At 50.7% G+C, this 22,932-nt stretch overlaps 1 protein-coding gene across 1 annotated transcript in view; it reads left to right on the forward strand.

Moving 5' to 3' along the window:
• Positions 1-22,932, forward strand: part of GRIK3 (glutamate ionotropic receptor kainate type subunit 3) — a 267,280-nt gene that overhangs the window by 184,630 nt on the left and 59,718 nt on the right. The window contains exons 4-7 of the mRNA XM_004371932.1: positions 2,122-2,303; positions 5,306-5,359; positions 16,387-16,560; positions 17,194-17,337. Of these exons, the coding sequence (XP_004371989.1) occupies positions 2,122-2,303; positions 5,306-5,359; positions 16,387-16,560; positions 17,194-17,337 (554 nt within the window). The remainder of the gene's footprint in view (positions 1-2,121; positions 2,304-5,305; positions 5,360-16,386; positions 16,561-17,193; positions 17,338-22,932) is intronic.

Consider the following 22,932-nt stretch of genomic DNA (forward strand, 5'->3'; position numbering starts at 1 on the left):
TTAGGAAGCACTGGGGCCCCTCTTTGATCCAGACCGCTCCAGAGCCCTGGGTCTGAGACCTTCCCGTGCTCTGGGAGTTCGTGATGCTCACAGACATGGCAAAGCTTGTTCGGAAGATCTTTGGGAGGCTTAGGTCACAGGAATACATGTCTGTCCGCCTCCAGCAGAGTGGAGTGATGGGCACCAATCAGATTGCTTTCCTGACATCCAGCACTCAGGAATGAGAATGAGGCACTGAACAGACTCAGGCATGTGTATCAGAGATTGTTCTGGAAACTGGGACTCTGTTGGAAGGCTTCTGAAGAGGACTGCCTAAGTAGGGGGACTCTGTCCAGATACAGGACACTGTAAGAGTTGATTGCAAAATTTAATACAGTGCAAACTAGCTTAAGCGGAAAAAAAAAAAAAAAGTTTTGGGGGGAAGGAGAGGTATTTATGTATTTGCTGCCTTTACTGGAAAGTTTGTGATTTTAGCTTCAAGTACTGTTTGATCCAGGGGCTCAAATGGGTATTACCAGACCTTAGTTTCTATTCGTCCTTTCTGACTCTGCCCTGTTGGAATCCTTCTGGTGCTGTATATGGTGATCCCCAGACTGGCATCCTCCCTATTTGAATTGAATGGAGAAGGGGGTGTCTCTTACCAGTTGCTCTAGCACAGTTTCTGGGAGCCACTCTGATAGAACCAACTTGTGTCACGTATCTATCTCTGAGCCAATACCTATGCCTAGAGGAATGTGTGAGCTGATTGGTCAGGTTGGGACCACATGCTTTGCTCCTGGAGCTGGGGATGGATCCCACCTGGGTCATGTGGCCTGAGAGTGGGGAGGAATTGTTCCCCAAAGGAAATATGCAGTGCTGTTGGTAGGGGAACATGGCTGAATGGACAATGCAGATGGTGTCAGCTGCAGCCAGTATGCAGACACTGAGTCCTTAGAATGGGCAGGAGGCAGAGCAGGTGGGAGGGGATGACCTACTGGGACCTTGGCCCTGTGCTGGCTCAGCACCCCTTGCCGTAAGACGGGGGTGTAGAGAGCGGCAGGCAGGCTTGCTCCCAGGCTACGCGGAGAGGAGTCAGCAAGAATGGATCTTGGAATGGGGACGGAAATGAACTTAATTAGACCTAAGCAAGCCATTTGTCTCCAAGAAGTGACATTCCGTTTTCCCTGGAAGTCCCCAGATTAAGTGGTTTTGCAAAATGCCAGAGTGGAGGATGGCTTTTTCAGGGTGGGGAGAAATAAACAGGAAGTCAGTTCAATTTGGAAATCCTTGTTGAGCACCACGTAAGTGCCAGGACCTGAGCTAGGGGCTATGGGAACCCAGCCCTGTTGTCAGGGTTCTAGTGGCAGGGTGCGGGGAGTGACAGGAGGCCAGAGGAAGCCAATGTGAAGGAGGAGGCACCAGGTTTGGGGAGAGGGGGTAGGCCTTGTCTGGACAGAGCAGTAGGGGAAGCCTTCACGGAGAGCAGTAGGGGAAGCCTTCACGGAGGCGGTGGTTATATTAAGCCTGGAAGAATGGGTAAGGTTTGCCCAGGCAACCTGCCCCTAGGGGTGCAGGGCATAAAAAACACCTGGTTTTACCTAGTCCAAGGTCGGTACAGTTGAGCCTGGAGCCAGCCACTTGTGCCCTCACCCTGGTGGCAGGTTTGCTGGGGATGTGAAGGGAGATTATGCCTCGTGTCTCACCATGTTGTGGGGAGTGGGGGAGGAGGTTGGTATGGTCAGTGGGAATGTGCTCTCTGCCTAGACCTACTTCTAAATCTACATATGTGTTTACATGAATCTGTGTGTGTACTCCTTTATCTACACACATCTGTATGCCCAAGGGCATGCCCTGTCTATATTGACGTGCATGTGCATAGAAACATGTGGTTATATGTGTGCATGTATCTGCTCCCAGATCTGTGCGCTTGTGTAGGCATGGACATGCGTGTGCACACACCTTTGTCAGAGGGTGCTCAGACACCCATGGCTGTGTCTGTGCCGCTACATGTCTGCATGCACGTACATATGGGCCCACATATCTGTGTCCACGTGTCTGCAGACCTGTGGCCACATGCACCTGTGTGCGTGCAAGTCTGTGTATACAGAAATGCACACGTCTTTTGTGTCCTGTGGCTCTCAGGGCTCATTCGGCTGCAGGAGCTCATCATGGCCCCATCGAGATACAACATCCGCCTGAAGATCCGCCAGCTCCCCATCGACTCTGACGACTCGAGGCCCCTGCTCAAGGAGATGAAGCGAGGCCGGGAATTCCGCATCATCTTCGACTGCAGCCACACCATGGCAGCGCAGATCCTCAAGCAGGTGCGTGAGTGCTGGCCAGCAGGTGGGAGGCTTGGGATCTTTCTGCCACCTCTCCCCTCTCCCCTTTCCCAAATACAGGTGTGGCATCTGCCAGACCTGGCTCTGCCTCTTTCTGTCTGTATGGTCTTGAGCGGTCACTCTTCCTCTCTGAGCCTCAGTTTCACCAGCAGCAAAACGGACACGATGGTCTTCACGCTCCAAGTTGGTGTGAGGATGGAATGAAGCTGGCACAGAGAGGGCGCTGCGTAAATGCTAGTTTGCATTCTACATATAAGCAGGTGGGAGGCAGGGGCTGCCGAGAGGGGCCTGAAGCCATGCAGGAGCAGACACTTGGGGAAGCAGAGAGGCCTCGAGTCTGGGCACAGCCCCCAGAGCGCCTCACTGCCTCTTGCAGTGACTAATTCCCCATAGCCCTCGGCCCTTGGTATTACTCTCATATTACTAGGAGGTTTATTGAGGTTCCTCGCACCATCTGCTCAGTTCTGTCTTGACTGTGGGGGAGGAGAATAGCTCTTAGTCCTAGATGGGTCTCTGTTCCCGGACACAGCCAGTGCAGCATGCTGGGGACAAGAGCCAAGCTCTGCCAGCCGCCTAAGAAATAAACACCGAAATCGCCCACAGACCCCTTGGAGGGTGTTGCAGCTGAAACTAGAAACATTCCGATTTGAGGCAGTGCTTTGTACAAAAGGCAATTATATTGTCCCAGAAAGTGTCCCCGGCAATGGGAGAAGGCAGTCCAGGAGACTTTGACACGGCATCCCAGCGAGGTCAAGGTGCAGAGGGAGAAGTGCTGAGCAGGGGTTGAGGGCATTTGCAAAGCCTCGAGGGGCTCAAGTCCCACCCTCCAGCTGGGCCCAACGTGGGGTGCCCAAGCCAAATGGCAGCCTCAGTCCTCTCCCAAAGGAAGCCCCATACCAAGATCCTTTGTTGTTAGCGGCCGTGAGTCAACTCCTAACTCATGGCGACCCCGTGCACACTGGAAAGAAACGATGCCTGGCCCTGCCATCCCCGTGATCATTTGCAGACCTGACCATTGTGATGCAGAGGGTCTTCACTGGCTTATTTTTGGAAGTAGATTGCCAGACCTTTCTTCCTAGTCCATCTTAGTCTGGAAGCTCTGCTGTAACCAGTTCAGCAACATAGCAACATGCAAGCCTCCACTGATAGATGGGTGGTGGCTGTTTATGAGGTGCATTAGGCAAGAATCAAAGAAATCCTCTTCTCCAGCATGGAAGAAGAGCATTGTACCACTGAACCACCAGTGCCTCAACATAATGGTTAAAAATCTCATTTGGGAGTTTGAATCCTGCCCTGCCCTTGCGTGTTGTGTGACCTAGAGCAAGTGGCCCCACCCTCTGTAGAAGGGGCGAATCACCCCTACCTGATAAAGTTATGGCAAGGATTCAATGAGATGAGGCAGGTAAAGAGTTTACCCTGGGGCCCTGGGGACGGGGCATCTGTGAAGTCATTGTTGAGGAAACACACACTCCCGAGAAATCCCTTAACCCTCACTCTCCCGGCGAGCTTTGCCCAGTGCTTCCTTTCTCTTCCCAGCACGTGTATGTGCAATGAAATAATAGTGACAGTCATGAATTTGGTTAATTGAGGAGTTACTCCGTGCTAGGTACTGTGCTAAGCACCTCACATGTGGCACCTCATTTACCACCAACCTGGGAGGTAGGGACTGTTATCATGCCCAATTCACAGATGAGGAAACTGAGGCTCAAGGGGAAAGTAACAGGCCTGCAGTCATCTAGATACATAGCTGGTGAAGTCAGAATTTACCCCCAGAGCTGTCTGACCGGTAAACTTGTGGGATTAAAAAAGAAGAAGATTCTGTGGTCCAGTGACACGGAGTTAAATAAATGAAGTGAAGCACGTCTGCTTTCTACAGGCCTTCTCTGAGCCTTCAACGGCTGCCCTGCATCATGAATCTCCAAGTGAGGGCGGGAGCAGGGAGAATGCACAGCATTTTCAAAGTGTGCTTGACCTAGTGACATTGCCCCCAGAGCACTTTTTGGGCCTAGCATTCTGAGGAACTCTGTAGAAAACTCATTATAGTCATTATTATTATAGGTGATAGGCTTCTAATAAAATATATGTAATGTAGACTTCACGATGGTGTATAAAAATAATTCCCCAGCAGCCATGTGATCACCGAGGGTCTGGGAAGCAGGGATGTGTTTGCCCTTCTGGAGAAGGCTCAGACTGAGGGCAGACACCCCCCACGGGCCTGGCTGGGCCGGTTTGGAGTGACGGTGCTCCCCACACTGCTCTCTGGAACCAGGACAGTGAGCTCAGCTGGGTCGAGTCCAGGGTACTTGAGAAGGCAGTCTCAGGGCTGAGTCTATGTCAGCATCTCTTGAAGTGTGGGTGGCCCAGAGATACTTGTTGAAAAGACAGACATCTGACAGCAGACATCTGACAACAGCAACTCAAAAGGTAAGATAGGAAGCTTAGGGGGCAATGAGTTTATGTGAAGAGGGGAGGAACAATTCAGAAAAGGAGGGTGAGAATGTTTGCACAACTTGAAGAATATAATCAATGTCACTGAATTGTACATGTAGAAATTGTTGAATTAATCTATGTTTTGCTGTGTATATTTTCAACCACCACAAAAAAAGAATAAATTATTTTTAAAAGGAGGAAAGGAGAAAGGCAGTGTAATGAATAGGGTGGTGGAAATTCACATATTAAATGAACCCAAGTTTGGGGGAAAAAAAAAAAAAAGACAGACATCTAGACCTGACCTGGTCTCCCTGGATTGAAATCTTCAGAGGGTGTGGCCTAGGAATCTACATTTTAAGATGTCCCAGGTGATTTGGCGGCACATTCCAGTGTGAAACCCACTGTCTGCAGCCAACCATTGTCACCCTTCAGAGATGGCCCCAAAGAGCACCCCACTCCAAGCGGCCAGCCCTGTCCTGTCCTGTCCCCAGAGACCTGGGGTGGAGGGCCCTCAAGTGCTCCCGGCAAGTTGCTAACAGTCTGCTTTCTCCCAGGCCATGGCCATGGGCATGATGACGGAGTACTACCACTTCATCTTCACCACTCTGGTAATGTACCTCTGGGCCCTGGCGTGGGAGGGAGGCAGGGGGGCCAGGCTGGGGCTTCCTCTGAGCAAGAAGGTTGGTGTGGCCTGGCCTGGAGCAGCCCGGTGGGGGCAGTTGCAGCAAGAGGAGATTCAGGCTGGACCTGCTTCCCAAGGCTGTAGATGTGGTCCAGGTAAAGGCACAAAGAAGTCTTAGTGACCTGCCCCGTTTGAGAAAGGACTTTGTGTTCTGATTACCAGCCTGGACTCTGGAGCCAGTGTGAACACAGGCTCCTCTGCTTACTGTGCATGTAACCTTGGACAAGTAATTTAACCTCCCTGCTGCAATTTCTAAGGAGCCGTGGTGGTGAAGTGGTTAAGCACGTAGCTGCTAACTGAAAGGTTAGCGGTTTGAACCCACCAGCTGCTCTGCAGGAGGAAGATGTGGCAGTCTGCTTCCATAAAAATTTACAGCCTTGGAAACCCTATGGGGCAGCTCTACTCTGTCCTGTAGGGTCGCTATGAGTCAGAACAAGACTCAACAGCAATGGGTTTGGTTTTTGTTTTCATTTTCTTTTTGGCTACAGTTTCTTCCTCTGTAAAATGGGGGTGATAATGGCTCGTACCTCCTAGGATTGTTGTGATGACCAAATGAGTTAATAAAGTGCTGACAACAGTCCCCGGTACATACTAAGAGCTATGGAAGTATTTGCTGTTATTATTGTCACCCTTGGCTCCTAGCCCATGCTTCCCGACTCATGTCTTAGGCCTCGTGCAACCACAGAAATTGCCACTTTGGATTCCTGCAACATCCACAGTGAAGTCTGCCCACTTGCTGTCAGCCAGGCCAGCCCACCTACAGGCTCCAGATGGGTCCTGTCCAGACTCCAGACCATTTAGGGCCATTTAAACCTATTAGGATAATTAGCTGTGGCCTGAGATCCGCAGAATAAAGAGATCCCTGTGCCAAAGGGGAGCCAACATCCAACCACCCTGCCTTGGAGCCAGATGCTCTCGGACCTCACTGGGGCTCTGGGTGGACTGTTCCATTCATCCCAGGTCTGGGGTGAGTGTGGCATTGCTAATCACCCCCTTGCTGTCAGCAAGCTTTCTGCAAAGTCTGTGTTGGCCCTGCTGCAGCCCCTCGGGCCTCTGTGTTCATTCGTTCATTCAGCACACTGTTACTACTCCTTACTGGGCGCCAGAACCTGTGCTAAGTGTCTCAAAATGACTAGGACTGAGGTCCTGCCCTCCAGGAGCTCCCATCCTATGTGCTCTTCATCTCTGGGTCTAGCTCTAATACAGCAGACAGATGGCCAGAGGGCACAGCAGGAGACGCTAGTTGCAGTGGGGCTGGTGGAAGGCAGGAAGTTGGAGGCAGGCTTTATAGAAAAGCAGATCTTGAACTGGGTCTTGAAGGATCAGTAGCAGTTCACCAAGGAGAGAAATTGGAAGGGTATTCACATAGAGGAACAGCATAAAAAAATGCCCAGAGGCAGGTTAGTTCTTCAGTGGCGTCCTGGAGCTGGCTCACTCCAGCTTGCAAAAGCTGACTGTGTTCTTCTCCTCCCAACTTCAGACTCAGTGACACCACATTGTAGGTTGAACTGGTGGGAGTATTTACACCACCAGAGTCAGCAACTGATACAAATTAGAGCCTCCCCCTTCTCCTGAGAGCCAGTTGTTAAACATTTACCAGCACGCCACTGCTTGTTCCCCTCTATACCCCCACCCACTGCACCCTGTGCCCATCGCCACCCCAGATCCTCCTGATCCAGTGCTCAGACTTGGGGACCTGCCAGGAGCCATGTTGGTAGAAAGGGATCCTGGAAGCTGGGGCTGAGACCCGGCACCTCCTTTCCTGAATCCTTTCTGGCTTTCTGCCCACCCCAGCTGGCTCTCCTTGCCATGCTACATCCTGGAGAGTCTCTGGAGGCTGTGCTGTGGGGCTACCAGATCCCCAATATTCCGCCTCTGTTCAGAGCTGGGAAAGGTGGAGAGTCACATTCCAGGACCCAAGGACTTCTCCTCCAGCACAGCAGCCTCCCCATCCCTTCCTGGACTCCTAGGGTGCTGGCCAGCCTTGAGGAGCACCAGCCAGCCCGGCATCAGCAGCTCAGCATGTTCTTCCCAAATATCTATCCCACTGGCTCACCTCCCTGAGTCCTTGCCACTCCGGGTTGCTGTGACAAAGCCCTGGAGTCCATGCTAGGAGGAGACAGAGAGGAACAAGGGGGCACTGCAGGAGCAGGCAGCTCTCTGGTACAGCTGGGGGTGAGCCTGGGGCAGACCATGCCCATCCACCACTGCATGCTGCCTTCAGCACAGTGGGGAGTGAGCAGACAGGTGAGGATGAGAGGCCCTGCTCCACCACCTCTTAGCTTTGCACTTGGGCCAAGTTGCTTAACCTCCCTGGGCCTCACATTCCTCTCCTGTAAAATGGGAGTAAGTTTGTTGTGATGCTTCTGGGCCTCAGACCCCTCATTCGTCCTGTCTTGATTGTAAGGAGCAGAATTCACTCAAGTAACCTCAAGTCATTAGGGGGGGTTAAGATGAACCACCAGGCACAAGGGCAGACACAGAGTGACTCTGGACATCATGGGGATTGTAATTCTAACCTCTGCGCTAATGAGACTCAGCCATGCCTGCCCCAGTCCCTTGTCTCTACCCAAAGCCCACTGCCCCCACTGAAGGTCTCTGCTCCTTGTCATTTCTGTTCCCTGGAGACTTCAGCATATCAAAGCTTCCCTGAACTGGCCACAGCCCAACCAACCTTCCATTTTGCCTCTGCCACTTCTTACCACCTCTTTCTCTGAGTATCACCCACTTTCCCCAGGTCGGTTTGATGACTGGCCAAGTACCGTTCCCTGTTTCCCAACAAGGTCACTATAGGCATTTGAAGCAGGGGATCAGTTATTCCAGAATGTCCCACCCACCATAGGATGTTTAGCATCCCTGGTCCCCACTTACTAATTTACAGTCTTGGTGACAAAAAAATGCCACCCTACACTTCCAAATGCCTCCAAGGTGGAGGTCAGTGGGGGTCATCAGCAAGATTGTAGAAAGCACCCCTGGCACAGGTGACCACTCATTGGCCAGTCAGCTGAGGTCTGGTAGTAGAGGGAGAGGTAGAATGGGGCTCATAGAATACAAGACATGGCTACTGAGCAGAAGGGCATTGGGAGGTCCTTTTAGAATTTGGTGTAGTCAGGGAAGAAATAAAATCCAAAACTCCTGAGGCCCCAACTCTGAGTGTTGTGTCTTTGCCCACTCTGTTTAGGCAGGGATGCTGTGATGCAACCTTCTCTAGGCCTTGCTCCCAGTTCCAGCTCTAAATAATTAAAAGCTCTCCAGCTGGCTTATACCTTCATTCCAAGGCCAGAGAGAGGCTCCCCTCGGGGGAGGTGGGGGCGGCTGAGAAAAGAGCCGAGCCTGAAGCTTTGGACCCCCCGTCCTGCAGCCTGGCCTGGGCAACCTTCCAGGGCAACAGACTCTGAGGAAGTTACCACCCCAGTGACCACAGTGCCCTCCACACTAATGCCCACTGGGTTCAAGGTCGGAGGTCAGTGAGGGGAGCATGAGCAGGATCCTAGCACCCCAGGGTCCTCCACTAGTCCAGGCAACATCCATTTCTTACTTTTTTTATTTCCTTAATTCAATCATTCATTCATTCATTCATTCATCCAGCAGCCATATACGAATACTCTCTAAGGTCCCAGGCACCGAGCTAGGCTCTTGGGTGGGAGGGGGTGTACAGAGATGGATTCAACATAAAACTCACCAGCTGGTAGTAGGCTTCCTTCTTTCATATGAAGAGCAAGGTCTGTGCCCAATTCAGCTCTCTGTCTCCAATGCCCAAGTAGTGCCTGGCACACAGTAGGCATTCAGTTAATGCCTGAATGAATGGATGCATGAATGAATGACCACCATACAAGGTAGAAAGTAAACAGTACAATTATCAACATCACTGTCACAGCAACAGTTAAGACCATGGGCCCTGGTGCCAGTCGGCCTGAGTTAGCATTGAGATTCTTCCACTTCCTTGGGTCTTGGTTCCTTAGAGCTGCTGTAGTAGAAATACCACAAGTGGGTGTCTTTAACCAACAGAAATGTATTTTCTCACAATTTAGGAGGCTAGAAGCCCAAACTCAGGGTGCCGACTCTAGGGGAAGGCTTTCTCTGTCCACTCTGAGGTAGAATTCTTGTCTCAGCTTCTCTAGTGTTCTTCCCAGCATTCCTTGGCCATCTCCACACATGGCGTCTATCTTTCTTGTCTGTGCCTGATCTGCTCTTTTTATATATCAAAAGGGATTAGCTTAAGATACCCCCTACACTGATATGGTCTCATTAACATAACAAAGAAAACCCTATTCCCAATGGGATTACATCCAGAGGTATAAAGATTAGGATTTACAACACAAAATTTTGAGGGAACGCAATTCAATCCGTAACACTTGGGCAAGTGACTTAACTTCTCTGTGTCTCATTTCCCATCTGCAAAATGGTAGTAATATTAGTACTACCTCATGGGACTGTTATTATGAGGATTAAATGCATCGACGTTGGCAAAGTGTTTAGAACAGTGCTTGGCACTCAGTAAATCCTATGTAAGTATTAAATAAACGAACTAAACGACTCCTGTTTGTTTTCGGTGTGCTTGGCATACCCCATCTCATTCAAAATTCAGAACAACTCTCCGAGGGCAGTATGACTCCCTCAGTTTTACACAGAAGTGGAAACTGAGGCTCTGAGGAGTCATCTAGCTAGAAAGAGGCAGGGCAAAGATTTTCACCAGCTGGGAGCTGTGCAGTTCCAAAGCCCGCTGCTTCAGCCTGTCAGGCCGAGAACCTGCGTAAAGTGTTCTCTGGCCTAATCTGGCCGGCTCAGCTTCTGCAAGGCTGTGATGGTCCAGGCATGGTGATTGACACTAATGGGGGGAACAGAGCCTCTACAAATCCCAGCAGCGCCCACACTTCACAGGTTCCCAAGCCCTCTCTTTCTCTCTGCATTCGCTGATTTTCCTCTTCACCCCTTTGAGGCCAGCAGAGCAGAGTTTGCACTTCCCATTAACAGATGGGAAAACTTGGGATCAGAGAGGCTGAGTGACTTGCTCAAAGCCACACAGCAAATCAGTGGAAGAATCCTGGGCTCCTGATTCCTGATCAAGCCCATGGCTTTTCCAGCCCACTGCCCTTCCACCATAAGCCTCTGAGGACCAGGAAGAGCAGGCCCTTCCACAGAGGTACAGCCCCTACAATACCAACAGTTCTGCAGTGATGTGTGTGTGTGTGTGTGTGTGTGTGTGAGAGAGAGATGGGGGGCTACCAGGGCATCTCCCAGAATCCCCCTACATGCCAGGGCACAGCCATGCCTTCCTCGGTCCTCTCCCCCAGCCAGTCTGGCTTCCAGCTCCAGGGTCCTCCTTCCAGCCCTGTTGGCTTAGGACTCTAACCTCAGGATTCTGTCTCTTTCTGCCTTTTTCTGCCCATTGGTCAGTTGTGGCTGTATTTGTCTGAAAGGGCAGTGGCATTTGGCATTTATCACCTTCCCTTTAGGAAACCCACGTCACTAACTCTTCCTCTCTAAAACGTACCCAAACTTGCCTCTCCCACACAGAAGACATTTTAATTACCCCAGCTGCCATTATCTGTTCCAGCCAGCTTTGAGCCATTCCCAGATAACCCTGCATTAATCAGCCCCAGCTGAGCCCCTGGTACATGTCATGTGTAGGTAAAAGCCTGGAGGTGAAAAAAGAATTATAATAAATTAATAGATAAGCAATCACAATTAATGCCACTTCTCGGCAATAACAGTTATATCATGGGAAAGATATTTTCATCTGTCATTCCTTAAGGCGATGTTTTCCGAGCTTCAGTTTCTACCCAGTCAGACCCATGGGGTGCTAATGAATTAGTCTATTATGTTATGCTGAATGTTTCTAAAAGGTCCCTCGTCGATACTGAATTCAGTGTGTCAACATTTGGCATCGAGAACTGCAACTTTTTGCCAAGCAGCAAGGTTGCACACAGTTCACTGTGTACAGCACTTGGGGTCTCGGCCCAGGGCAGTTTGGACAAAAAATTGGAGCTGGACAAAAGAGGCCTCTTCACCAGTTCCCTGTTCTCACTGCCCTCGTTTCACAGGGACGGGGGCACTCAGTGCCCTGAGCTCTGTAACTCTTTGCAGCTAAGCCCGGGCTCTGCGGCAATATGGAGGGGAGGTGACCCCCAGCACTGCCGCCCTATCATGCCCCCTCCCAGGCTGTGATTGGCTACAGTCTCTATGTAAATCTCAACAGACCAAATGCCACATCAGGAGACCGGAAGGGCCAGTGTCACCAGCACCCCATCCCCCATCAGATGAGATGCCACCCTTCACACTGAGTCAGGTTGGCCCCTGGTCCCAGAGGAGGTATAAACTGAGTCATTAAGAGCTTCAGCAGGCTAATTAATGCTTTGGCATCTTTCAAATCTTAGATATTAGGTCAACATGTATTTGGAGGAGGGGCTGAGCCCTGTGCAGCGGAAGGGTCAGGAGGGTGCCCTCTGGAGGCAGAGCTCAATCTCTCCTCCAAGGCCCTAGCAGTTCAGCTCTGGCCCTAAACTTGCATGTACCACTCTGCAAAACAAAAGCACTGCAGCTCCCCAGACTCACCTTCTTCAAAGGCAGTTTGGGGAGACCTCTTGTTTCTGAAGCCGTCCCTCTGCAGGTTTCATCCTCCACCCCAGCAGCTTTCTAAACCATACCTAACTTCCAGCCCCATAGAGAGCTCCCCATGAGTGGAGGATGTGAAACACTAGTCTTTCCATTCTAGGATCTTCCTGGTGATGTTTAGGAGTCCCAGGCTGCTACTTGGCTGTCTCTCCCCTCATCCCACTATGGGTAACAGTAGCATTTGGCCCAGGGACTAAAGGGAAGACAGACACAGGCACAGACAGTTGTCATCCTGTGGGGTGAAAGCAGAGCGGTCCCAGGATCAGAGCAGAAGCACTGCTGTTTATCCACCTTGTTGTGAAAGGAGTAGTCAAGGGAGGCTTGCCAGAAGAGGTGACACTTGAGCTGAATCTTAGAGACTAGCCCAGTTAAAAGGGGTTGAGAAGTAAGTCAGGCATTTCAGCTAGCTGGTCGAACATGCACAAAGACACAGGGCCCAGGGATAAGAAACTGCATGTTGGAGCAAGGGCAGCAAGGAATGGGCCTAAAGAAGTTCGGTGTTTCTGGAGCAAAAATTGGGAGGGGGTGGGAAGGAGAATGAGATTGGAGGGATAGAGACCTTTGTAAACTATACTGAGGAATTTGCACTTATTCCAAGAAGGCAATAAGGAGCGGTTGAAATCTTTTAAGCAAGGGAATGATGGGGCTGGAATTACATTTCAGGAAGGTCCCTCTGGTTACTGCGTGGAGGGTGACTACAATGTCCATGGGGTACACGTGGGAGGCCAATGGTCAGAGGCTGTAGGTGGGAGGGGAGGAATACACTGTCAGAGGGGAGACGGAGCTCTGGGGCAGATCTGCCTGGTTTCCTCTATAACTCCCCAGCTGTGTAACCTTAAGCAAAAGACCTAACTTCTTTGTGACTCAGTTTCTTGTCTGTAAAATGGGGTGGTAATAACACCCTCCTTGTAAGGTTGTAATGTGAATTAAGTAAGTTAATACATATAAGACATTTAAAACAGTACCTACTCTCCTAAGGTTTATACGTACTCAATAAATGTTAGCTCATTATCATTATTTTTATATTGCCAAGAAGGGTAAGGCAGAGAGGACCCAACCCATGTCTGCCCCCAGCCCAAGTAACCTAATAATGTCCTTGGGCACTGTATCCAATAGCTGTCGCATCTGATTGCCAGAGAAGGTGGGATATAAATATTTAGCAAACACATAGTGTTTAATATGTGATAAATACATCTATTAATCCATTTCTTCCTCATGACAACTTTATATGGTAGGTACTATTATCATCATACCCATTTTGCAGATGGGAAGACTGAGGTAAGAGGAGTCAATGAGACTTAACCTAGATGGTCTGACCTCTTAGTCTTTGCTCTTAACACTGCCTCATGGTACCCCAGTGAGCTGTTACGGAGTGGGGAGCTGTGGGAAGAGAAGCCTCCTTTGGGTGTTTGACCCCCTCCTCTCTGCTTTTTTCTGACTCTACAGGTATTTGGGTCTAAGCCCAGACTCCTGTGTTGTTTTCCAGTCAGGAAACGTGGCTTAGATTAGTAGCTTCTCAAAACACAGATTACCCAGCCTCACTCTGGACTCTGAATCAGACTTTCTAGCTCCAAAGATAATTCTGATGCTTATCTTATATTTGACAACCACTGGGACAGAGACCACAGGGATTTTTGACTAAAGCAAACAATGATGGGCTAGTAAGTATTTAATAACCCTGATTTGTAGATTTTGCCAATTTCCCTGGTGTAAATATTCCCACCAATGTCAAGCTACTAAACTAATATCACTGAACACAGAGTGGGAATAAATGCTAACAGTGGCAGTCACAAGCCAGCATGAGGCAGCTCCAGCACACCATTGAAGCAGACCTGTTTCAAATCCAGCCCTGCCTTCTACAAGCTGATGACTTTGCACAAGTCACCTCACTTCTCTGTTTCTGTTTCCTCCTCTGTAAAATGATAATACTGTTAAATACTTTTTAGGGGTTATGAAAATTAATATACTCCGTGTGCAGGGCTGAGCATGGCACCCACCCTTCACTCCCCACTGATATTTGGGCCATATAGCCACCCTCTAGTCCACTCGCATCTGCTGCAGACCTTATTTCCTGCTCTCATCCACCCCCATCCCCATCCCAAATCCTGACCTGGAATCAGGGCCATATTTGGTTGGGAAAGGTTGGGACTAACTTTCTTGCCTGGGCTCAAGTCTGCTCCAAGGCTCTGCCCTACTCCCCAAACCTTCCAAGAGGAAACCAACACAGTGCATTCCAGAAGCAGGCCATGTTGGAGTGCAGGAGGAACAAGAGGAGTTTAGCATCGATTAGGAACATCTCAGAGCGAGAGGAAGTGTGAAAGATCTGCTCTGTGGGCCACAGGTTTTATTACCCATCATCTTTCCATGAGCCATCATTGATTTAGCAGAAGCTGGGGCCCTGCATTGGGGTTGGATGTTACTCCTGATGGCTGCAGCCATGGAGATAAGTCCAGTGTGTCTTCAGCTACTCTGTCTCCCAGCACAGGATGGGGAGACTTGAAGGGAGGAGCTCAGAAGAAGGTGGGCTGGGGACCAGGGCAGAAGACAGGTTGGTGGGGGGAGAGAATGTAAAAGAACAGGCACTAGATGAGGAAGAGCTCAGATGATGGCCTTTAGACTCAGTTGCTCCATTAGTGGGATGGGGCCAGTCTAGACTGTCAAAGTATAATTTTCGAAAAGTCAAAAACATAACTCTCATGTAAATATGAAATGGCTGGTTCAAAGAGCATGTGAGGAATTGGGTATTTATAGGTATTTGGGGGGGAACACAACAGAATAAGATTGTTATATTAGATACCCAAAACCCACTGCCTTTGTGTTGATTCCAACACGTAATAATCCCACAGGGTTTCCAAGGCTGTAAGTCTCTACAGAAGCAGGCTGCCACATCTTTCTCCCACAGAGCTGTTAGTGGTTTTGAACCACCAGCCTTTTGGTTAGCAGTCAGTTGCTTTAACCACTGTGCCACCAGAGCTCCTATGTTAGATGCAGAAGAATTAATGTCTTTCAGAGCAATAAAACAACACCTTTAGGATAATCTTTTCTACTGGACAGAAATCTACAAATTAACCCAGAGTCTGGGCCTTTAGCCAGTAGCTGACAGTGAAGTCAAACCTAGGTCGACTCTCCCACAGAATTAAACTAATCCTCAGGTGGACCTGTTAAACAGTGTTTCAATAGGACATTGAAAGGATGTGCTGCTATCCCATTGCCTATTTCCAAGTTTTGGATAATTTTACTTAACAGCACAGAGCTCTAGTTTGCTGCTTTTACTACCACCTACCACATCCTCCTCTGCCATCTCTTCTTAGCTTGGGACCTGGCTTCTCTCTGCCCCTCTGTGCCCCCCACCCCCGTGCTCCTCTTTGCCTCCTTCCCTCACTAGCCCACCTGGCCCCAGAGCTGGAGCAGCAGTGAGGGGCTGGTGCTGGGCTTCCCCAGGCATTAAGCCCTGTTCTCCTGGACCTCAGGCCAGGGGACCATTGCCCCAGGCTGGGTATGACCAAGATCACAGACAGGCCTACTACCCGGTCAGCTGCTCCTAGGAGGCTGGAGGTGAGGAGGCCCTGTGGAGGAGGAAGAGAGAGAAGAAGGCAGTAGTACTCCTTGAGTCCTAGACAGAAAAGACTATTCCAAAATACCCTCTTTGAGGGGATATAATGAAGTCACTGGATGGTGCAAATGGTTAACCTGCTCAGCTGCTAACTGAAGGTTGAAGGTTCGAGTCCACCCACAGGTGCCTCAGAAGAAAGGCCTGGCAAACTACTTCTGAAAAATCAGCTATTGAAAACCCCGTGGAGCACAGTTCTATTCTGACACACACTGGGTCACCATGAGTTGAAATCGACTCAACAGTAACTGTTTTTTTGGGGGGTCAGGGATAGAATATTCCTTTCAGCCCCCCTCTGGGTATCTTGGGGATGCCCAGACGCAGCACCCTTTGTCTTCCCCAAGTGGGCCTCCCCTGTCAGAGGAAATGAGCATTACCAAGCTTCTTGGATGTGCAAGGCTGGACATTTCACGTGAATTGTTTCACCAAGTCCTGTAAAGGAGGTACGATCCCCATTTTGTAGATGAAGGAAAAAGTCTGAGTGACTTGCCCAAGGCCCTGCGGTTAGGACATGGGGTCAGTTGTCAGGAAGACCCAAGTTCCAAGTTAGACTCCAAGTCCAGTGCTCCCATCACCACTCTGACCGCCTCTCCTCCCACTGGGCTCCACAAGGAGCTGCAGCCTCTGGCTCTGGGGCAGTGGCCGAACTTGGGACTGTGCAGGAGAGGTGGGAGCTGGCACTCACAGAGGGGCCAGACCTTCACTGACACAACCTTCTCTTTGTCAAGGATCTTTATGCATTAGACCTGGAGCCCTACCGCTACTCAGGGGTCAACCTGACGGGCTTCCGGATCCTCAACGTGGACAACCCCCACGTCTCAGCCATCGTGGAGAAGTGGTCCATGGAGCGGCTGCAGGCAGCTCCTCGAGCAGAGTCGGGCCTGTTGGATGGAGTGATGATGGTACAACGGGGTGGACCAGGACCCCAGAGGCTGCCTGCCCTCCTTCCTTTTCTCTTCTGTCCTTCTTCCTTCTTTCTTACTTCCCTCCCACCACTTCCCTTCTTAAGACCAGCCATGTGTCAGCCCCACCTTGGGCTAGAGGCTGGGGACACAAAGATGAATCAGACATAGCCCTCTCCCAAGATGCCCCTGTGTGGTGGGATGCAGGTGTGTAAGTAGATGGTTACAGAGCAGTGGGTCTAAGACAGGTGGGCCCTGGGCACAGAGAACTGTAGGCTGTGATGCGTGGAGTTGACTGGGAGGAGATTCCAGACAGACAACGCAGCAGGTGTGCAGACTGGGTGACAGGAAAGAAAAAGGGTGATCGGGAAGTAGGTACCAGTGTGGGGTAATGGGATGGAGGCAGGGCCTAGCTGCAAAGGGTGCGAGTGGAGGTGTCTGCAGGGCTGCAGTTGGCCCGAGCCCTGGCCTCCCTGCAGAGGCGTGGACAGGTCACGTCTAGGGCCTCAGGCTCTTGCCCTCACTGGGATACCATGTGCCTGTGGTGGGGAAGGAAAGGGGAACAGGGCTGGGTGGGCCAGGACTCGAGGGGCTCGGCAGCCACTCTCAGGCAGGCCCGGCCCTCACCTCCAGACCGACGCAGCCTTACTCTACGACGCTGTCCACATCGTATCCGTGTGCTACCAGCGGGCGCCCCAGATGACCGTCAACTCCCTGCAGTGCCATCGGCACAAGGCCTGGCGCTTTGGCGGCCGCTTCATGAACTTCATCAAGGAGGTGAGTGCATGCCCCCACATGCCCCCCTAGGGCCATCTCCCTGGGGACTGTTGGTGCCGCAAATCAGTCGAGGGCCCAGGTGTGCGAGTCAGAGCTGATTTCCAATCTATATGACTTTGGGCAAGTTACCCCACATCTCTGAGCCTCAGTTTCCTTGGGTGAAATGGGCTGGAGATGACCAGTCTTACAAGGCAATTAAGAGGCTTAAGTCTCTGGCACATAGTAGGTATCAGTTGGTGGTCAGCATTGTCACAGGTATGCGGCGTGGGCTTGAAAGTACAAATGGAGTCTTCGCTTCCCAGCTGCGTGACTTTGGGCAAGCTGGAGAACCTTGCTGAGCCTCGGTCGCCTTATCTGTAAAACGGGGGTACTTAGCATGCCCACCTCACGGGTGTGCTGGGAAAATGAAATGAGACACCGCGGGGAAAGTGCTTAGTGCAGTGCCTGAGGTGAAAGAGGCTCAGTAAATAAATCAGCCCCACAAACTCATCTTCACGTCATGGGCCCACGGGACAACTTTCCAGCCAGGGTCCTTGCTAGACCCAGCTCTGCTGGTGCTATGGCAACTGCAGGGAAGTTCTGTGCATGGAGCCGTTTTCAGAGGAAGCAGAGAGAACGAGAAGGAGATGACCATGGAAAAACGCAGTGTTGACATTTAATTTCTCCATCTGCCACTGTCTTTGTAAACTATGGACAGCAGGGTTTATTATTCCTCCCGTACAGATGGGGAAGATAGCGCCTGAGCTAACTAGCTAGCTGTGTGACTTTGGGTCAGGTGATTAACTCTCTGGTCCTCAGTTTTCTCAACTGTAAAATGGGGATAGTAAGAGTGTCTGCCTGAAAAGCTATGCACAAAGCACCTAGCACAGGACCTGGCCAGAGTCAAATCCCAGTAAATGGTAGAAGGAGAAGGCTCAGGAGGATGAGAGCATTGGCTTCTGTTCTGGGCAGAGTTGTCTAGGGTCAGAGGGAGTGGCCATATCCAGGGCAACATCAAGGGCAGTTAGGGGAAGCTCTCTCTGTGGGCTCCATTTGTAACAACCACAATGGACCGGAAATGAAGGGATGCCTTGGAGGTCATTCACTTGTTCAACAACTATTTACTGTATGCTTGCTGGGTGCCAGGCTCTGGGTTGTGCCCTTGGGACACATGGGGATAAAACAGACGAGCCCCTGCTCTCACAGAGCTCACAGCCTAGGGAGGGGGCAGACATTAATCAAAGTATCCCATAATAAATATAATCCCATGTGGAAAGAAAGGCAGCTCTCCAGGAGCAAATAGCAGAGGAGCTTACCATCTTAGACTCAGGGGGCAGGGCAGCCTTCCCTGAGCCCTGAATCTACTGTTACTGCTTCAGGAAGAAGCTAATGACAGCTCTTGCAGCATTTAAAGAGACATTAAAAAGGATATTGATAAGACACAGGCTTTAGAGTTTGACGCATGAGCCTTTAGATCTTGGCTCTACCTCTGCCGAGCTGTGTGGCCTTAGACAAGTTATTGTACATCTCTGAGCGTCAGTTTCTTCACCTGGAAAACACTGCCTCATAGTCATTGTGAGGAGCAATGATGCAGTTAAGTCCTTGACGCCAGTTTCCTCAGCATCTAGAAAGAACTTGAGTGTCAGATGTTTTGGTATAAGAGGACCATGACTGTCCTTTCTTGTCAAACCCATCAAAACAGCAGATGAAGTACAGTTGTACCGATGCCCTGAGCAAGGGCTGGGTGGTCACCAACTTGTTCGCTGGGGCCTCTGAAGCCCAACTCCCAGCCACCTGCTCCTCCCAAGCAGCCACAAAAGTCTCTGTGACCCAGGCCACAATCCTGCCCTCTCCCTCTGCGGGGAGGTTTGGGCTCAGTGGGGAGATTGGCAGCCTTAGGAGCCAAACCAAAGCGATGTTGCAGTTAACTCAGTCACTTCTAGCTGTGTGGCCTTAGACAAGCTACTGAACTGCTTATGACTCAGTATCCTCATCTGCACAATGGGGATAATGATGGTCTGTATTTCATAGGACTGTGTGAGGAGTTAAGTCATTAGGATGTGGGTGCAGCACTTAGTACAGTGCCTGGCACATAGTAAGTGCCTTATAAGTTGGCTGCTGTTACAATTATTTCCATCATCACTGCTGTTGTCACTATTGCTATTATTTGGCGAGGTTTCCAGCTACAAAAGCCCGCCAGGTCACATTGTTCATGAGGCTTCAGGGAAACCTATCCCATTTTCCCCTCATCCCTTGCAGTGTTTGAGTATCAGCTGTGATGCCCTGTTGTTGTTAGCTGACATGGAGTTGGCCCCCCACTCATGGTGACTCCATGCACAACAGAACCAAGCACTGCCTGGTCCTGCGCCATCCCCATGGCCAACTGTGGATTGGAGCCTTGTGATCCATAGGGTTTTCACTGGCTGAGTTTCAGAAGCAGATCGCCAAGTCTTTCTTCCTAGTCCGTCTTAGTCTGGAAGCTCTGCTGAAAATCTGTTCAGCATCATAGCAACACGCAAGCTTCCACTGACAGATAGGTGGTGGCTGTGCATGAAGTGCATTGGCCAGGAATTGAGCCCAGATCTCGCACATGGAAGGGAAGAATTCTATCACTGAACCACCAATGCCCCCTGTGATACCCTGAAGGGAGCAGATTTGCCACTGCCTGCTCCATAAAGGGGACCCCCATTCTCTTTCCCCAGGCTGACCAGCCCAGGTTGGCGTTCCTGACCCTCTTGTTTCCCGGTCCCTGACCCAGTGGTGCCCTTCACCTCTTGTGCTCCTTAACAGAGCCCGTTTAGAAACAGCTTCATCTCATCTCCATCTTCCAGCGTGGAGACCGAGGCCCAGACAGCTTCGTGGCTGGCCTGTGGTTCCCCCAGCTGGCCAGGATGGCATGAGTGCCCCACAATGCCCGGAGCCCGGTACCCTGCCCAAGCCCAGCACTTTGTCTTCCTGCAGACCATTTCCAAGTTGCCCATCTCCTCATGTGACTGCATGACAGTAAATCATTTTAAAGACTTGGCATTTCCGAGAGGAGCTGGAAAATACCAGGCCGGAGTTCAGAGCGTGTGAAGCATCTTTCATTTAGCAAGTGCTGCGCAGCGGCTGAAGGGGGCGGGCGGCCGGGAAATGTCAAGGGGAGGAGCTGCCAGTGGCTCCCTGCCCTGCCCCTGCCCACCTGCCCACAGACAGGCCGTGCACCTGCTGGCATTTAATTCCTCTGTAGCTGACAAAGAGAGAAGGCTTTCCTCTTGGTGCAGTTTTGAAGGCACCCGCTGTGATTTCCCCTGGGGGCTAAGAGATAGCCCGAGGGTGTGGGGGCCAACAGAAGAGAGGGAAGGCTGAGGGACCGGGAAGCCTGAGGGAAGCTGAGCCTCCCTGTGAAGTCATAAACAGTGGTTTTCACCTTTTCTGACACTTCTTTTAATCGTAGTCCACAGACACCTGGGCCTCAGCTTCCTGGGCCTCAGCTCCCTGGGCTGCGTGTAAGCTCCCCCACCCCACCTGGGGGACCACAACCCCAAGCGCTTCAGCTCTGCTACAGCAGCGAGGGAATCTGCCCTGCTACATCATCACTCAGTCTCTCTTTGAGCCTCAGTCTCCATGTCTGTAAAATGGGACAGTGATGACACCCACCTGGCAGGACTATGATGAGAAAGAACTAAATAAGCTTATGCAGGAGAGGAGATTAGGGTTTCTCCTGGGGCCTCAGCCTTGCCCCAGATGAGCCCCTGCCCTCAGCCTCTCTTCCATCCACCCAGAAGGACAGCTCCCTGGGTGCCTGGGCCAGAAGCAGGACCCCACTACAGAGGTCCAGCTGCAGCTCCATTCCTGAGCTCTGGGATTGTCTTAGTTTCTTAGTGCTGCTGCAACAAAAATACCGCAAGTAGGTAGCTTTAACAAAAATTTATTTTCTCGTAGTTAGTTGTGTCATTGAGTCAATTCCGACTCACAGTGACCACATAGGACAGAGTAGAACTGCCCTGTAGGGTTTCCTAGGCTGAAATTCTTGGGGGAGCAGATCACCAGATCTGGTGGGCTGGAACCTCTGACTTCAGTTAGCTGCCAAGTGCTTAACCATTGTGCCACCAGGGCTCCTTTCTCATAGGTTAGGAGGCCAGAAGTCCAACTTCAGGGCCCCAGCTCTAGGGAAAAGCTCTTTCCGTCCGCTGTGGGGTAAAATCCTTGTCTCTTTCAGTTTCTCTGTCTCAGTTCCTTGGTGATCGCGTGGCATCAATCATCATTTGTGCTTCCCTGCTTCTTTGTCCAATCTGCTCTTTTTATATCTCAAAAGTGATTGATTTAAGACACACCCTATAATACTGATAATGACCTCATTAACATAACCAAGAGAACCCTATTCCCAAATGAGATTACATTCACAAGTATAGGGGTTAGGATTTACAGCACACATTTTGCGGGGACACAATTCAATCTGTAACACGGATATAGGAGTGTTTGGGGTTCCTGAGCCACAGTCCCAGCCTCAAGCAGGACCAAGGTGCTCAGCTGGGCTGGCAACGATGAAAGATCTAAAGAAACTTGAGCCCAGGGCCAGCCCTCAGCCAAGAGCGCTCCACAGGTGAAAGAACAGAGAAGAAACAATAGTATACATACTGCTGTAATGATTGCGTACAGTTGTATGTTGATTGTATAAGCCAGGCACTGTGCCAAGCGCGGAGCCCTGGTGGCCCAGTGGTGAAGAGCTTCGCTGCTAACCAAAAGGTCAGCAGTTTGAATCCACCAGCCACTCTTTGGAAACCCTATGGGGTCGTTCTACTGTGTCCTACAGGGTCGCTATGAGTTGGAATCAACTCAACGGCAACAGGTATGCGCGTATATCTGTGCGCCAAGCACTTTGTTGTCGTTACGTGCCATTGAGTCCATTTTCCATTCATAGGTGACGCCAATTTTCGACTCATAGTGACCCCATGTGACAGTGCAGAACTGCCCCATTGGGTTTTCTAGGCTGTAATCTTTACAGGAGCAGATCTCCAGGTCTTTCTCCCTGCTGAGTGTCTTCGAACCCCGAACCTTTCATTTACCAGTCAAGCATTTAATCCTTGAGCCACCAGGACTCCTTTAAGCACTTTAGAGACCTTTTTTGAATACCTGTGAAGTAGGTCATTTTTCCCCTACTGAAGCTCAGAGGTGAAATCGCTTGTCCAAAGCCCCCATTTTTAACCATTTTTGTTTTATAGACTCCTGGACCCCTACAAGATACCTGCCCTCTGCCTGATTTTGTGTACCCGTTTACCCCGCTAGCCATTAATCCAGAAGACTTCACAGTACTTTGGAACCACCCAAGTTCTTGGAGATTTCCGAGGGCTTTAGTTTGGGATCCAGAGATCTGTGTGTCTAGTTGAGAGTGTGTGCTTGGGTGCAGGGGCACATTCAGCCCAGGAGGGCTCTGGAGCTCTTTTCAGAATCTGCAAGGGATCATCACCCTAGTGAGATTAGGAACCCAATGCAGCACAGCAAGGACTCACACTCAGCTTTTCAACACTCAGAACTTCTGCTGTCCCACACGCCTCTCCTGGGGGGCTCCCTCCCCGCTCCTCCCTCTGGCCCAAGGATCCAGCAGCTGGGTGAGCTCCCAGATGTTCTCCTCTC

Source organism: Trichechus manatus, unplaced genomic scaffold (genome assembly GCF_000243295.1).
Source record: "Trichechus manatus latirostris isolate Lorelei unplaced genomic scaffold, TriManLat1.0 scaffold00015, whole genome shotgun sequence".
NCBI lineage: Eukaryota > Metazoa > Chordata > Mammalia > Sirenia > Trichechidae > Trichechus > Trichechus manatus.